The 17143-nt window shown below is 38.2% G+C and overlaps 1 protein-coding gene across 1 annotated transcript in view; it reads right to left on the bottom strand.

Moving 5' to 3' along the window:
- Positions 1-17143, bottom strand: part of PIAS1 (protein inhibitor of activated STAT 1) — a gene marked incomplete at its 5' end in the record, with an annotated part of 66636 nt that overhangs the window by 13313 nt on the left and 36180 nt on the right. The window contains 6 exons of the mRNA XM_082488509.1: positions 1912-1985; positions 3477-3582; positions 6710-6844; positions 7513-7603; positions 9092-9139; positions 9775-9859. Of these exons, the coding sequence (XP_082344635.1) occupies positions 1912-1985; positions 3477-3582; positions 6710-6844; positions 7513-7603; positions 9092-9139; positions 9775-9859 (539 nt within the window). The remainder of the gene's footprint in view (positions 1-1911; positions 1986-3476; positions 3583-6709; positions 6845-7512; positions 7604-9091; positions 9140-9774; positions 9860-17143) is intronic.

Genomic DNA, 17143 nt, shown 5'->3' with positions numbered 1-17143 from the left:
TAAAGACTTTGTTTTGTATGTCTATCAGAAAAGTAGTAAATTTTAAAGAGGAAATACTGACAAAGGTAGGACTTCTGAGGAGCTACGTCCTAATGTCCGACTGCTGGTTTGCTTTTACCCCTGGCAGAACTCTGAGAAAGCAAAGTAGAATTTGATATCTTTAGGTATTAGTAAACTTGCAGTCCTAAAAGCAATACTATGGAGGATATTCCTGCTCTAATACTAACTCATCTGAATTGCAGTCATCAAGAAAAAAAACTGCACCTAAAAGCACTGCAGAACTGTGAGCAGTAATGGAGGCAGTCAGGACAAACAGAAGCGTGTCAGAAAACTCCCATGGAATGATCTATAAGGCAACACAACTGCCTGAAGTGGCAGTTGTGACAAATCAAGTATGACTCTTTTGACAAATCAAATGCGACTGAAGTAAAAAACTGTAATTCCAGAAGATGCATGAAGATTAATTTAAGATAATGAATTAATACATAGGCACTTCCAAACTCTTCCAGCCATTTAATTCCTACTAAAGGATCACTATTTTTGTCTGTATTGGAAACCCATTTTAAGTGGTAAGAAAGTCGTGCCTAAAGAATGACAAAACACCAACAGGACTATTTTGCTTTCTAGAATAACAAAGTACAAACAGCACAACAAACGTTCAACTATAACAACTGTGTTCCAATCTGCAGCAGTTTCAATGTGACACAAATTCATTGGTTTATAAGATTATAGGTTATAAGGCTCTAAGACTACAGAACAGGATTTTATTTTGTAAATGCAATCCCTCTGTCTTTCTTACTGATGAGTTTTACCTTCCTTAGAAATATGTTATTATTTATTTAGCATCAGTGTTGATATGGAGAAAGTCTTAAGATTGAAGATCATGAAAATAACACATTTAAAAGATTTACAATAATCTTACACACATATAAAACAATGTCAACTGTGCTTTCTACGAAGCAAAGCTTATATATCTAAAAGTTTATCCTTACATTGGTAAAGTTTAAGAAGATGTTTAATAACTTGAGAAATAAGCTTCCATTTTGCAAGAATAAAGTAAGTCGGTTTGTTTCGTTAGATTTCAAAACTGAAAATTTCAAGTCAAACTCGAGCAGATTGAACCTAACCAGGAAACAGATCTTGAAAAGAGGTTAAAAAGTTATACTCCAATAAAGATACTGCCTCAATCAACACAGACAGCAAGTATTCTGAAGGTGCATGATACTTGAAACAAGAGCACTGAGCCTCAAAGATAAAAAAGTGCACGTAATATTAATATTGTGCAGTTCAGCCACTAACAATATAAACCCCGGTAGAAACCACTGCTTATCCCTGCATCTAATTGGTTAAAAAACAGTATGTCAAGATACCGTACGTCGCTGCCACTTCCACGTTCACTGGAACTATATTGTCTCACTTCACATTTGGAACAAATTTTGTGTGAACAACCTCTAGAACACCACTTCATTTTTAATCTGAGGTTATTAAATGCTCAAAGTGCACACATGCATATAATCAATTTGAGTTAAAAGATGCTCAGTTCTTTGGCTGCAGACAGTGGCTAAAGAGCTGTTTTCCAACAGCGAGACACACCTGCTTTGCTACTGAGAGTGGTTTTATCACAATCAAGGACCCGAGCTGCACATTCAGATGATCTAGTGACAGGTTTAAATGTATGCTTATATATAATTTTGAATAGTGTTTTCAAGTTAATGGAATACTCATTTTCTCAGGGGTATATCGCATGCTTAAAAACAGTGATGGATAACTTCAGCACTGGATCCTATCCCCACAAAGTTAACACACAGGTAAACACAAGGCTAACCTCTACCAAATACATGTCCCAGAACAGCCATATTTTGATCAGAATCAGTTTCAAGGAAATAAAAGAAAAAACAAAAAACAACTTACCGGACAAAGAAGAGAAACTCTTAAGCTTGTTGTTGCTATTTCACTGTCTGGATCAGCAGTCAGTTTCTCTTTAACTGTTATTTGAAAGAAGAAAAGGTTTATTTTACAGTTGATTAAAAACACAGACAATAGAGAAATAAAACAAGTCTGAAACTGTGTGCTGAACTTTCAGTTTGCCATATCTACTGGAAGCAAGCAGCAGTGACTATTGTTTCAGACTCACACAATAAACATGTAACGTATCTTCACTCTCTAGAAACATCATAAACAACAAGATTTAAGAAAGTGAAAAGCAGGAAAAGCTCATCTTAAACCAAGTTCCCTATAAATATATTTATACAGACATGTCTCTTCATATGTATGCAACTCTGTACTTGCAAGTTACTTAAAATCTACCACCAAGACGAGCCGCATTAACTTGACTGTTAACTTCACGCACATTAAAAAAAAATGCGTTAGCAACCTTCACAAGGACATGCACCACTGTAAACCCCTGAAATACTCATAAAGCAATCCTGTGATTTAAAATTTAACAGCAAATTGAGAAACAGGAAATCAGGAGTACCCTGACAAAAATCTGGGGTTTAAGTAACTGCACTCAAATATTAGCACTACAGAAGTCTCATATCTACCCATCCCCTACTTTTACTTATAAGGACTGTTTATAAGCAGTCATTGGTTAAATAACAAGTCAGTTCCATGTTCTTCCCACTCTATGAACTGGACCTACACCCTCATTCTCACCTGTATACAAAGAGCAGTAGCCACCTAGAAACTCTCTAGATGCTCGTGCATTTAAATCATGATATTGCGTTAGCACAAGCCAATGCCCAGCACTATATACACTGTCTTTGTAGCATTTACTGGTGGGCTAATTTCTTCCCTTTTGGGGAAGGTCCTGTGCTGTGTACAACACACATTATCTGAGCATTAAAGGGTATCACCAACAGCCATCAGGTGTTTGTATTTTCACCCTCCCCCTGAAAAAAAAAAAAAAATGCAGCAGTTTTTGCTTGCATTTTTATTACACAAACTTATACCAACATGTACTTGTCAGAGAAAACAATAAAGCAGCAAACCTCACACTTAAATTTGGAAGGGGGTTGGGAGGAGTATTGTGCTAGACACTCTCTCTCCAGGAGCTCACCGCACAATATCGTGCCAAAGGAACAAAAACTGTGTTGATGGAGACTTTCCTCCAGCATGTCAGCATCAAGGTTCAGTATCAGGCGTTTAGTTCGCCTTGCCTGCAGTACTGAATTACCAGTTAACTATATAAATACAGTTGTTCTATTCTGAAGAAACAAAGCCAGTATGGCTGAACTGAAAGAGATTCTCTTGCATTTTTCCCTTCACAGTGTCAACAGGGTTCCTGGACTGGCTCCTAGTACAAACAAAGGCCTCTGAGTCTTTGAATTGGAACTGAATACAAAGAACACCACTATCAGATTCTCAAAACCCAGAGAATTGTAGGAAGTCCAAACCTCAGTTAGTACAGTCCTATTTCAAATCTCCTTTTACAAAAGCTATTTTTCCTTTTTAAATAAGTAGTACATCAGACATACTTAGTGCTCTAGAATGATCAGGGTTCCGTATTCCTTTTGCTCGCAACCTCTGCAGCAACACCGTAGAGGACAGCTGCTTTACAAGATAGACTGCCATGGAATAGTTCTAGAAAACAGAACAAAAGATCAAAGTGAAAACTGTTTTCATCAAAAGACAGCTTGCATTTTATACAATGCTTCGGCAATTTGTTATGTGATTGCAGGGCACTGTGTTTCTAAAGCAGTTACAAGACTTTAGATGGCAAAATTGTCAGAGTAGAGAAAACCCATCATGCTTCAGAAAGTTCACAGGGCTAGAGTTTTAGAGATGCAACAAAAGTGACTTTACGCTTCACTGAGATTATATTTAGCTGCAAACTAAGCCATTAAAACAGCGTTTGGGACACTTCTCAAAGTTTTACCTCTAACTCGGGACATGCAGTCTACAGCCCATTTAAGAAGGGTAATTTTACATCACTAACGTTAGCTACTGCAGCTGTGTCAATACATTTAAGGGAAGCTGTCAGTTCAAATATGATCAAAACTTTTTTTATTATCTCATATAAGCTTATTTCATTTTCAAAATAGGAAAATCAGCAGTGATGCCTCTTCAAAAGCAATACATAAAAAGATGCATCATCTGCAGTATTTCCTACTCAGTCTGGAAGCACTGTTCAACTTACTTTTTCTTATCTTCCTGCGCTTACTGTCTATGAAATGGTAAAGCTACTTCACTGGTGAGGCTTAACAGAAGTAAGGCAGTTACAAAGTTCAAGAGTTCAGTGGGGCCAAGATGTACTCCAGTGAATTTAGCCAGACCGGGCAAGAAATCACCACTCCCCAGCTGTCTGTCCTTCCCCTCTGGAAGAGGTTAGGTCACTTCCCCCCATCAGTCTCAACAGAACAGACCAAGCAAACGTTCCTTATCAGTGTCAGCAAAAAGCCCTGGACGCTCACTTCTGCCACGACACAAAATAATTTGGCATAGAAGCAGGTCAGATGCAGACCGAACATCAAGTGTGCCAGCTCCCCTGTGCGGGGGTAAGCCTTCCCTCAAGGGACGAGCAGGAGCGGCAGAGTGCTCTTCCTGGCATTGCTAACTGATTCCAAACCACAGGCTGAGATTTCCAAAGCTCTCGTTTTTCTTGTAAGCTACTAACAACAGCAGGTAATAATGGTCTTTCTAAAAATGTGATATTGTACTATGCATTCATCAGCAACACCCCTCTCTCCCCCATTACCCCCAAAATGGAAAGGACAATATTTGTGTTCTCACATTAGGGTACACCAATTACTTTTTCATATAAACAGTATTCACTAAACCTGTAGCCACACACACACTACAAATTGAAAAATGAAAGTCTTCCCCCAGCAACTGCCACGTATGTTTCCACTAACAAAACAGAAAAACTCCATACAATTGTGACACGTACCATTAATTAGGATGCCACCAGAATCCAAACATGGCATCTCAGTAATATATCTTACCATAAAATTACACAAACTGATACAGCATCAGAAACACCACATTTTAAATATTTTATTCTTACAATGAATGCTTCTCACATCGTTAAAAACCACTACTGCTTTAACTTGTTCGTTTAATGCCTCAATTAGTATAGAATTTAGAAAAATGGTAATTAACATTGTGAAATTATTTACCGACAGCTTGAATCTACAAAGCTAGGAACTTGCCCAAGGCATCTTGTACAGAAGGCTCTTGAAACAGATTGTGTAAAAATCACAATTATGACTTCGGGAAAGGTAGAGTACACCAGTTGAGACGTGCAACTGACTCTTAGGGGAAGGGGAGGAGGGGAATTCAAATTTCATTCTACACAGGCACATCCAAATATAAAATACCTCACATTTAACTGTCAAGGTCTTAAATAATCACGTTGCATCTGATAAGTAGGGAAGTTCTGACTAGCATCTAATTCTCATGAAATACACAACATTTCTCAGTAGTGTATTTCTCTCTTCAGTTTTCTATTGTAAGTTCGAAGTTAGCCAACAAGGTTTTTATAACGGAAGTATCTATGAAGCCTAAGAAACTAGCTAGTTCACAAGAGACTAGCTTAGAGTCCACGTAGACTTGTGACGTTTCTTTTTCCTAGATCCTCCCTGGTATTCTTAAGCAAAAGTGTAGGGCTGTATTCAGAGCAAGAACCAGAACTGATCAACTTGTGTGCAGGGTGTTCTGCGATGTAAACCAAAACAGGTTTATTTTTAAATGCTTATTTCTGATACCTGCAGTTGTCATTAGATAAAAGACGGTTTTAAAAAAAAAAAAATCATTCAACCATCATTTATTCTATAATCTGAATGGAGACTGTTTTATGCTCCACAAGAAATCCATCATGAAATACCATCGTGATGTTTTATAACTGGCTATTGTGCATGATTAGGCTGTAAGCACTTTTCCATGCTGGTTCAGGAATCCTGGCCTTTGCGCACTGACAAATTCTTGGACAAAGTCTCATCTCAGGATAATTCTCGGGACTTCTAAAAACAGGATGGTTGCGATGGCAAAGCCACCGTTTTTCAAGTACATGTTGACTCTGTAATGCATATCTAGCAAGTTTTTTTGCCATCAGTGAAAGGAGTGCACTAATTTATCGACTAATTTAGTGAAGTAACTTTTTACAGCTCGTTCCAGATTTAATTAGTACAGTGGAACAACAGCAATTTTATAATAACAATTGTAACATTCTCCCCACAGACACAAAGAGTTGTAAAAACGTGACTTTTTAGGTAGCAGTTGTGAGAACAAGAATGTAAAAGAGGCCAATTAAATATCCTGGGCCCTGCTGAGTTCCTATGCTTTGTGTCCACATTTACACGGCTATAAAAGACCACTCTGTATGGAATGTCACGTGCTAGTTACAAGTTGAAGCCAAGATAAGGTTTGTCAAGTCCCTAAAATCAGGAAGAGCTTGAGGTCTGAAGTTAAGACAAACAAACAAAAGTTTTATAGAATGTCTTGATCTTATTATCTGGGCCCTCGACAAGTCACAAAGATAGGTGGGTGAGGGGTGAAAAGGGAGAGATCACACCAAAAAATCTGAGGGCTACTGATCTAAGGGAGTATGGCATATCTGCCCAGCAGAAAGCAATACAATCAAAAGAAGGAACTGCTAAACCATGAAGTATTTTCTGCACAATTAAACTCGCTTATCTTTCAAATCTTTCAAACAGATGCCAAAGCAGAAACTAATAAGCTTTAGACAGCATTATGTACCATAGGTACTTACTCTTCCAATTTCTGCAGTCCATGAAACAACGATTGTGTTTGGTACCGTCGTAGATAATCTGACGAGTGAGGTAATGTTGATTGGTCGGCTAGGTCGCTTTGGTTCAACACCATTTTTGGTTGGTGGAAGATAGCCCTGGAAATCAAAGTATATTTCCCCTCAGCAAAAAAATAAATAAATACTGCTTTTGCATTCTTCCCCTCTCACCACAACCCTGCCCCAATAAAAGCTGTGTCTCACCTGAATCAGGCTCCCTTTTCAATTTATAGATAGATAGATCTAGATCTATCTCAGACAATAAAGTATCAGTTATTTTACAAGCCCTTTCTCCTTATACAGAGCCTCGCACTTTCCAAATCCTAACCCTGCCCACTGGAATATTAAAAGACAGCCTTGCCATCTCTCCCTTCTCAGTACTGCTATTCAACCTGCCTGGCTAACGTGGCCCGCTCTAATCCTGTGCACTGTCCCAGTACTGTAAGTTGGCATTTATTTTTTTAGTCCTCTTCCACAGTGATGGTCTACTCCCTGCACAGACAACCTTCAAAACAGAGTCCAATTTCAGCCAGACTCACTGGATAAATTTGCTGTCACATTTTTTTTGAAAATTAATCTTCTGGATCTACTGGCTAGTCTCCTGAGAAACAATTTACTGAACTATCTTTCCCGTTCATCTATCCATCTTCATTCAAATACTCCAAAATGTGAAAACAAAGGTTAGGATAAATTCTTGGGCTAATTTCTGACAGACATTTCCTAATAATGCTATCCAATTATGTATGTCAAAGTAACATCTTACTTACTGGAAGGCTGCATGGTTTCCCATTTACTTTCACACACAGATTGGGTGGGAAGTGATCTTCTTGTGGACAACTGGTTTCTGATAAACAAAACCTGAAAGCAAAGAGCTTCCATCATCTTTCACTTCTAAAGTAATTTAAAGATCACCTCTTCCTAGAAGGATTTTTTTTTTCCACTGAGTTATGAAAGCATGACAAATCTCGCTAAACACAATCCTCAAATTAGCCGCACAGATCATGAAGCAGGAAAGCCCCCCCAAAATTACAGGTTTGGTTCAAGGTGATTGTAGATTCCTCCTCAGATTTCTGGAATTCCTCAGACCGACTCTGACTCATTCAGATATGCAGGTTCCTGTTACAAAAGATAGATCATCCCAATTTCTTTCCTATGATTTCTCCAGCCTGACCTCTTGATACAAGACTGGGGTTTCACAAAGGACCAAACAGACAGTCTCTTCAACCGTCACTCCTCCAACTTCAATAAACCAGCCAGCTGGTTAGCCACAGCATCAAACGCTACCCTCATGCCGCTGTCAAGCCTATTACTTAAGTTCAGACAGTTTTATTTATTTACTTAAGTTCAGACAGGCTTATTTGCTGCTGGAACCAAAATAAGACACACCCTTCCTTGTCCTACGAAACGAGTGTAGGCCAAGATCACGGACAATAGGCATTCAAAGGACCAAAAAGAGCCTCTCAACTCAACTGGATTTCTTCCAGGGGACCTGCCTCATTCACGCAAACGTACCATCACATCAGGTTATAGCTACTCAATGCAGCTGAGCCTAAAAGGCTGCTGCTCTCAAAAAGGGGGAGCTACCTTCTGTCCCTGTTTTCCCTCATGCCCTCCTCATCCCTTTGTCCATCTGACCCGACCTGCTGAGCAGCAGAAGGCATCCTAACAAGCAAGACCCAAAAGCAGTGGCTTTCCGTCTGGTGAGTTAACAGCTCACCATGCAGAGGTGACCGGGGGATGAAAGGCAAGACAGTCATTTTTGACAGGAGCGAGCTCTGAAGTCATCTCTGCTCCCAGCTCTGCAGAATTACAGGGATACGTAGGATTTAACCAACTTACAATACATTCCTCAAAACCTCTAAAATAACCAACAGCTAGAGACCCAATCTGGTGATTCCTTGAGTCTTGCCTCCGATTGCCTAAAGAAAAGTAAACCTTGGGTTGCCGTGCCCAGGAAATACTGTGTTTGACATCTCTGCTAGGAAAAATAACCCTCCCCGCATGTAGTAAAGGCCAAGACACCTGGAATCTCACAGACACGGAGTTAAAAAAAAAGGAGCATACGCACAATCTAAAATAACGAATTGAAGAAAATCAGCTGGCTATATAGCAAGAGTATTCTGACACGCTGGATTATCAGGCCACCAGCAACTTCAGGAAAGCTGCATATAACAAGGACAAGTAGTTGAGCCTGCCCTTTTCAAAGCAGCCAACAGCAAGCTTTTCTCAAGAAAACAACAGGATGAGACTCTTCTCCATAAAGGAAAGCCCGACCTGCTGGGGAGCACATTACCTGATGCATTTTAAAAAACAACAGCATTAAGAACAGGCGATACAATTACATACCTTAGCTGGACCTGTACTGTGAAGTCACATTTGGTCCCAGAAATATCCCTAGAAACAACAGAACACAGGTTAAAACATACTGTTTACACAAAAGGTTCATCAGTATTTTGTCAGAGCTGTAAATACAACGTATGTTAACCACAGTTTCCAGTATATATAGTGTATCCCACACTTTCCTTCTTCTGGTCAAACCACCACTATCAAGACACACTAAAAGGTAAACTCTTTATTTTTCAAGGTGAATAAATCAATTACATTCTCATCTGACCTCTACTATTTCCCTTTTTTTTTTTAAACTATAAGGATAATTCTGATGGGTCACTATGAAGTATCATCTTTATATAGCAAATAAACATCATAGAACTCAACAAAGCATATGACTGACGGTGAAGAAAGGGCTGCAGGAAGGAGAGTTATGTATTTGTAAGCACTTAGTGCAAGAAAAACCTGCCCAATACTCGCTGGACAGTGGTGGTATTTAATGCTGTCTTCCTCACCATTTTCCTCTCCATCCGCTTACATACAAAGGAAAAACCAATTCCGTAGAAAAGTGTTCTCTGAGGCACTACACACACATCTGTGTTCTTTAGATCACATTTCAAATGAAAGATAGATAGTAAGCTAGTTCCTTCTTTCATTTATTTTTATTTAAAAATACTTTATTACTGATCAAACTCACTCACATTGAACTGCTGATTTGCTGCACTTGTTGTGGCGTCAGTGCAAACGCAAAGCAGGTTTCTCGAAATCGCTGACTATTATCTGATGCTAGAAGAAAACAAGAGATCATCACTTTAAAAACAGCAAATAGAGAATAATTAACAGAACGATCTCCTTTCATTAAAGTGTCTACATATATACACATTTTTATAGCAAGCCCAACAGTATGACACACATCTGTTTCTGTAAACAATTTTAGAGCCAACAAGAAAGTTGCCATTTAAACCCTCTTGTAAATAAAAATACAATACACAAACTTTATATGCGTATAAAGTATACATTAAAAAAGTGATACAGATAACAGCAAAGCTGAGACAAATCATCTTAAGACTTTCTATGAGTCATGGTAACAATGCTAAATGTTCTTTGATATTAAATGATAAGAATTCCTAAGATTTTTTTTTAAAATCACTTTATTTGCTTTAATGCACAGGATCACGGATTAGCCTGTAAAGGTATACAGGGTGACTGAGGGGTACAACACATGCAATTTCTCACGTCTCAGTGAAATATTTTATGGAATTAAATGCACCACATACATAATACGTAAACAACTCATGAGATACGCAAGTATGAAATCTGGTTTTAAAGTCCTTCAACTCTGTGGCATAGTGCTCCATAACAAAACAAACAGTACTTAAGAATTAGTGCACCTGATGAAACATCAAATAGATGCTAAACATCTCCAAAACAGTGCTTATATCTAAAACACATCCCTTCACCAGGGCTACAGGCACCACCGCAGTATAGAACCATACACAACAGCAATGAAAATGGTTTTTTTAACAAAATAAATAAAATTAAAAAAAAAAGAGAAGCATCTCCCCAGAGAACTGTTCAACATAATCATCATTGCATGTATTGAAGTGAAAGTAGTAAGAAGCCTGCCATTCAATTTCATTATTCTTAATAATTTTTAAGGTTATGAATTGTGTATTAAACACTCAATAAATTTATCATTTTTTGTTTTACTATAATACACTTCCTGACTCATCCTTGAGTGACAGATGAGTGAATACTTCAGGGTGATACCTCAGATATTTTGTTGAAAACAGCATGTCGTAGGTTGGAACCAACAATAGAAGACATTGACTTAGTATAAATATTAACAGCAGCAATCTCAAAAAATTACATTTATATCTTTCTTGCATGACAATGCTACAGGAGCTGTATGTTTTAATACATTATATGCAGCAGCCACACGCAGTTCATTATCAGTTGCTCTAAAGCTAGATGGGCAAGAATAGGTAATATATACCAAATAGCAACTTTTGTGAAAATACTAGCGACAATAAATCTTTTTAAAAGCACTGTTATACAAAGAACTTTTCTATTTGTCTATGCATGTATTTCCTTTTTTTTTTTTTTCAATAATAAGTTCTACCATAATGCCCAAAAGCGCCATCTGGGCTAGGGTGCAGCATGCAGCCTCAAGTTAATGTTTAGTTAGGCACTCATGCCTACTGTATCCAACACCTATTTTTATTTTAATACATTTTCAATTACATTTCTTCAAATGAGAATCACGCAGGGCTTAAGATGACAGCCAGTCATGTTATCACAATATAAAAATTTGCAGGAAATAGAAACACAATATATATAATTAACAAATGAAAATCTGTTACAATATTTGGTCTTCAATATAATTTTATACCTATCTTTAGTTATAAATCAAAAGATCAGAATTATATACTGTAATCAACAGAAGATATTATTTCATATTTTTACATGGTTAAAGGTGGTCTTCATCTGCTAGTTTTATTTTCCTCCCATATACTATTTGCTTTACCCTAGAAATTGTCAGTTCTGGCTTTATCAGAGAAGTTCTGGAAGGTCTTTGCAAACATTTGTTGTGAACTCCAACACCTTTAATTGAAGAACAAGGCTGCTGAACATTTAACTAAGGCTACCTTCATTTAAAACTTAATTATCCAAAGAAGTTTACCAGCACTTATCAAAAGAAAAAGTCTAAACCCAAATTTCCCAAGCAATCTTTTTCCCTTTCAGCTGCTCATCTTTTCACTTGTTTTGGTTTTCCAGCACCCCTAATTTAAAGATAAGAATCAAGCAGGTAATATGGATTTTTGCAAACGTTTGAAAGAAGGGAAAAGCAAAATAACTATTAGTAAAACAGCAAAGGTCCCAAAATTCAAGCCCTTTCCTCTGCTTGTTACTGGTTGGTATTAATGCAAGACTTATTTTTGCTAAACAGTGTTATGTGATCTTGAAAAGTGGGTTTCTAACTTCTATATTCAGTTTCATCATGCTCTGCATTGGCCAAATTAAAGCATTATACATTAAAATGGCAGAAACTGAAAAAGTACATCCTTCAGTGCTGACATGGGAGCTTTCATAATTCCAGTTTTCTTCATGAGCTATAGTTCTAGCACATTTACACCACAGTAAATAGCCTCTGCTTGAATCCAAAATTTCTGCAACAGAAATAGCCACTTCAAACTCATCATTGTTAAAATACCACAGAAATCTGAGCATACGAATGACTGTGTTGGGCACAACACAGTTAATGTCTTTACTCTTCACCAGAATCACCTAAAATGAGAAAGGAGGAAGGCTTTGGAGCTGAAGGGAGGCTGGTTGGTTGGTTGCTTTTAACACTTTCAGTTTAGACTAAAAGTAAAAAGGCCTCCAAGACTTCTTCTTATGCTGGCTATTAGCTTCGTATGCACTCATCTTAATAGCTGTAAGCTAAAGTCTACGAGCTGATAGATCAACGGTCCCCAGTGATCAGAGGTGTACTTCATCACGTGTAGCTTGATCTTTCCTTAGCTGTAAAACAGCATTAATATACACATGCCGTGTTTTCAATACATTGCTTTTGTGTACAAGCAATCATTGTGATTACTGTGGGAGCACGGCCAAATTGCAAAGAAGGAAGAAACAACTTGTTAATTAGGCAAAGATGATCCAAAAGCCAATCAGAAGATTTCAAAACTCTTGATAGATTGAGCAGTACAGACAGAGAAGAAGCTACGTTACTCTAAGCTAAGAGCGCGCTACGGTCAGGCTCTTGAACTAGTATTAGGATGCAGCTCTGCCCCTTGGACATTCCACTACCAACCAGAAAAAGAGCAAATTTAAACACTGACTGCTCAATTCAGTGCATGCTACCATAAGCACGTCTAACCTCTATGTACAAGCACTTTTCAGCCAATTATAAAGACACAATTTTAATCTTTACATTCAGCACACTATTAAGAAATGGCAAGAACGAACTATACAAAGAACAAACATAATCAGTTTAACCCAGACACAAAACAACTTGTAAAAGAGGTCAGGAACAACAGTGAAAAACACTAGGCTATCACATTTGAAAGCACAGTTAAGTTTTGCAAGGACTGCGGTGGTTAAAAGCATTACTTCCATGTTCTAGCTTTCAGTTAGGATCCCACAATTGCCACTGTAACACCAACACACCATGACAACCTCCCACCCACCCACCCAGCGCCCGGGCAGCGGAAAGGAAGGTAGAGTAAAATACACCCTCCAGCCGCAAAATCACAGCAAGTTATTCCAAGCACAGCTCAGTTAAATAAGGCACAGAAAAGTCAACTGCTTCATAAAGACTCTGTTTACCATACTTGAAAACCAACTGCCCATTTAGTTTACTGCCTCACCTCCTCTTGCAAATCAAAGCTGAGGGGGTTTGTCTGGGGGGAACGGGGGACACAGGGGACACAGGGGACACGGAAGGGGCAGGCTGGGGAGGAGGACCTTGGCTGCATGTCTGGGGCTTGCCCAGGACAAAGGAGGATACGCAGCAAACAAAACCAAGAGCACCCTCTAGAAGGGAGATGAAATAAGTTTTTCTTCTCTGTGGTTTTCTCTAATCTTCTCCCATGTTTTTGCACAATCTTTTTATATCCATATCTATTATTTCTAGATCTACTTATCCTACAAATGATGCATGAAAATTTCAACAAAACACATTAAACGGAGTTAATTTAGCAGCTTTACTATTAAATACTAAGCTTCCAAGCTGATCTGTGACTATACAAACTCCCCTATTCCTAAGGACTTCAGATTTCTCAGGAAGAGCCATTGGAAATCTGGAATTTAAGAGAGTAGAAAAGCTAACAGATTTCTATTAATTCATCTGGTCTATCTGCTGCGTTCAGGAACACCAAACAGATCCTGGCAAGTCAAGCACATTGTTTACTTTTAAAGTTCTGGAGTATGATTAAAACCAGAAATATGAAAATACATAGTTTTACAAAAGAAAATAATTTTGATGGCTAGAAACATGCAACCATGCCCTGCAAACAACTATTATTATTTAACAAAAGCAAGGCAAAAATAGATCTCTAATTGAAAACTGAGTGGATTAAAATAGAATTTATAATCTAATAAAGCTGGAATCTAGCCAGGACAACAGCGTTAACATGAACATTCTTAAGAAAGTTGCCAGGAATGGTTTGGGGGGGGGGGGGGGGGTGTTAGCATTTTTTCTTCATAACTACAAATTATTAAATTTTATAACCTTTTCTTTAGCACTCTCTGAACAGTACAGAGCTTGGAGGGTTAGCCAAGAGTGGTTTATAGGCCACGTCTCCTTTGCAATCTCAAAAAGGAGGTACAATGCACAAATGCCTAATGGACTTCTATTTTTTTTTTTTAAATTCACATATAAAGAACAAAGGCACAATAATTTAAAAAAATACAATGAATCACAAGCATCACTTTACCTTGCTGCTAAAAAATTTCCTGAATAATTCAGAAATCTGAAAGGGCAGGTTTTGAAAGTATAATAAAAAGCTTTCCAAGCAGACTTATATAATTAAATGGGTGTCAACAGGAACCGTTTCAGACAAGGCACACAAAAATCCACTTCTCATCTTACCAGAATGTCACCATTTTTGAGGGGGTGCTGAAGAGGAGCGGGCAGAGGGGAGTATTTACTACTTCTTCATTCATTCAGCTTAAAACCAGGAAAGGCAATGAACAAAATCCACATTTTCTTGTAAACACATACATACCCTTAGTAAGAACCAGCACAAGCTCCAGGCCATTGACTCTGCAGGTCCCCAACAGTAGTACAACACACTCTAAAATGCCTAAAACATTGCAGAAACATTACAGAGCAGAGTTCCTTCTTCAAAGCTATTCTTTTTACCAATTCACTATCAGTTTCCTGAATTATTTCAGGCTTACCTCATTCAAGTAATGATCCAAACAGCATATGGGATTGGTATGTATTAAGTGAGAGTGACCCAATTATGCCTTGCTGGTTGCATATTTTGTTAAAAATTTCAGATGAGTAATGAGTTTTCAGAAATTGAGCAGAAACTACTTTAATACATGACAGTATCATTCACAGGACCAAAACACTTAAAATTCTATATGAATGTATACATACGTGTGTGTGTACAGACAACGAATATATTACTTATGTAATTAATAATAATGATACATAAAAAACATTTCCTACCAATTTTATTCTTTATTTTGGAGTAACCCTACAGCACTAGAGTGAAAAAAAGAACCCAGCTTGAGTGGCTGCATTTTCTACAGCTCTAAAAATATTCTGTTCCACCTCACCAGTACCCACAGCTAAAAATAGCCACACAATCTTTCTGCAGTAAAATACCTCTTGCTGCCTTGAGAAAAAGCCAGTCTCTAAATTTCCATTCAAGAACACGTACCTTAAAATCTTTAATGAATCTTATGTCATCGCGTTGTTGAGGTGATGATGCTTCCTAATGCAACTGCAGCTGACCATCCTACTGCCAATATACTAAGGTTAATCTTTTCCATCTATCATCACCAAGTGCAGCTTATTAACTAGTGAAGGGAATATATTACTCTCCAATACAGAAAGATACGTGGACTAAAATTAAACTTGCACTTTACACTGCAGTAATTACCTAAATTCAGGCCATGAGAAAAGGGATCATTGAATTGCCCCATTACCAATGATTTCCAATAATTGCATGTTTATTTCTGAAGGCAAAAATAGTTATGCTAAGTAACAGTATCAGGACTACAGCAAATTTTTGCTACATGCTGTAAGATAAACAAGAGAAGTCTAACTGGTTATTCAGTAACCTAATACAGCACATAATTTTGATCAGTTAAATTTCTCAACATATTAACCAGAAAAACCTAAACATTGTAGAATTTGTCAGCCCAACACATAAATAATTCTTGCTTATCTTCCCCAGATAGGTAAGATACCTCATTTTGTTGCAGCACAGGCATTTTGCTTTTTCTTTTAAACAACAGAAGGCATTGTAACAATTTATGTTCGAACCTCTTTCAAATATCAGTGTTGAAAATTTAATACACTGCCTCCAAGCTAGACCAAAATTATTGCATCTAGATTAAAGCACAGAAAACATTTCCCTGTTAAAAACGTAAAATTCAGACATGTTTTGAATGATGTTCAATTGCAGCAGAAGCCAAGAAATCCATAACACACTACTACATACACATAGCTTCTCATAATGTAGTTTTTCCAAAACCTCTTCCATCAGTCCTGAAGGGGTGTCGTTTATATAACTGCTTTTGGAGGTGAGATCAAATGCCTGCGTACAGTACATGGCAACTTCTGTATATAAGCAGAAACTAAGCAGCTACTTGGGAGAGAAAAGATGAGAGGATACACCGTAATGGGCGATCTACAACATCCCAGGACGTATCATTAGCCCTTTTAAAACCACCACAATTTATGAAGTTCCTGGGTAATGCAAATGTTTATACATAAACACTTCCTTTCTATTAACCACAATCTCTTAGCACCAAGCTCCTGCCATCTTCTGGAATCAAGCAGCAGGAGCATTTAAACGACTACCCACCATAGCCTTAATTTCCTGCTACCCGTTAAATGAATTTGTAGTGCAATATCGGGTCTGTCCCAGCTAGAGCCCTCCTCGGAGAGCTTGGAGAGCCACCCTCTCCCCTGGAAGACAGGATGAGCCTCTTGCTAATGGCTAAAGCCATGCCCAACCAGGCCAGAGCTGGACCCAATGCACCAACCAGCTGAATGCCAGAGGTGTCCGAGCAGGGCCAAGGGCTGTGCAGAAGCGCAGCGTGCCACACTTCGGCAGCTCAGCCACCCCGAGCCCACCTCCAGCACCAAGAGACATCCCAGATCCCCGTTTCTGTTTTGTCATTCGCTCGCTGTGACGTCTTGGCCACTTCATTTCAATCACTTATCACAATGGATGTTGTGTAACCTTAACATTTCAAAACACTTCAAATCTACTTGAAGGGAAGCATTTTAGTAAACATACAAATCATTCTTTCCTTGACAGCAGTGACGAGCTCTTAACCCACTTCCATGGGTTACAACTGCACTACACTCACAAATACACT

This window comes from Vanellus vanellus (assembly GCF_965231255.1).
Source record: "Vanellus vanellus genome assembly, chromosome: 11".
Lineage (NCBI taxonomy): Eukaryota > Metazoa > Chordata > Aves > Charadriiformes > Charadriidae > Vanellus > Vanellus vanellus.
The sequence above is the reverse complement of the archived record's forward strand: the minus strand, read 5'-3'. Positions and strand labels throughout refer to the sequence as shown.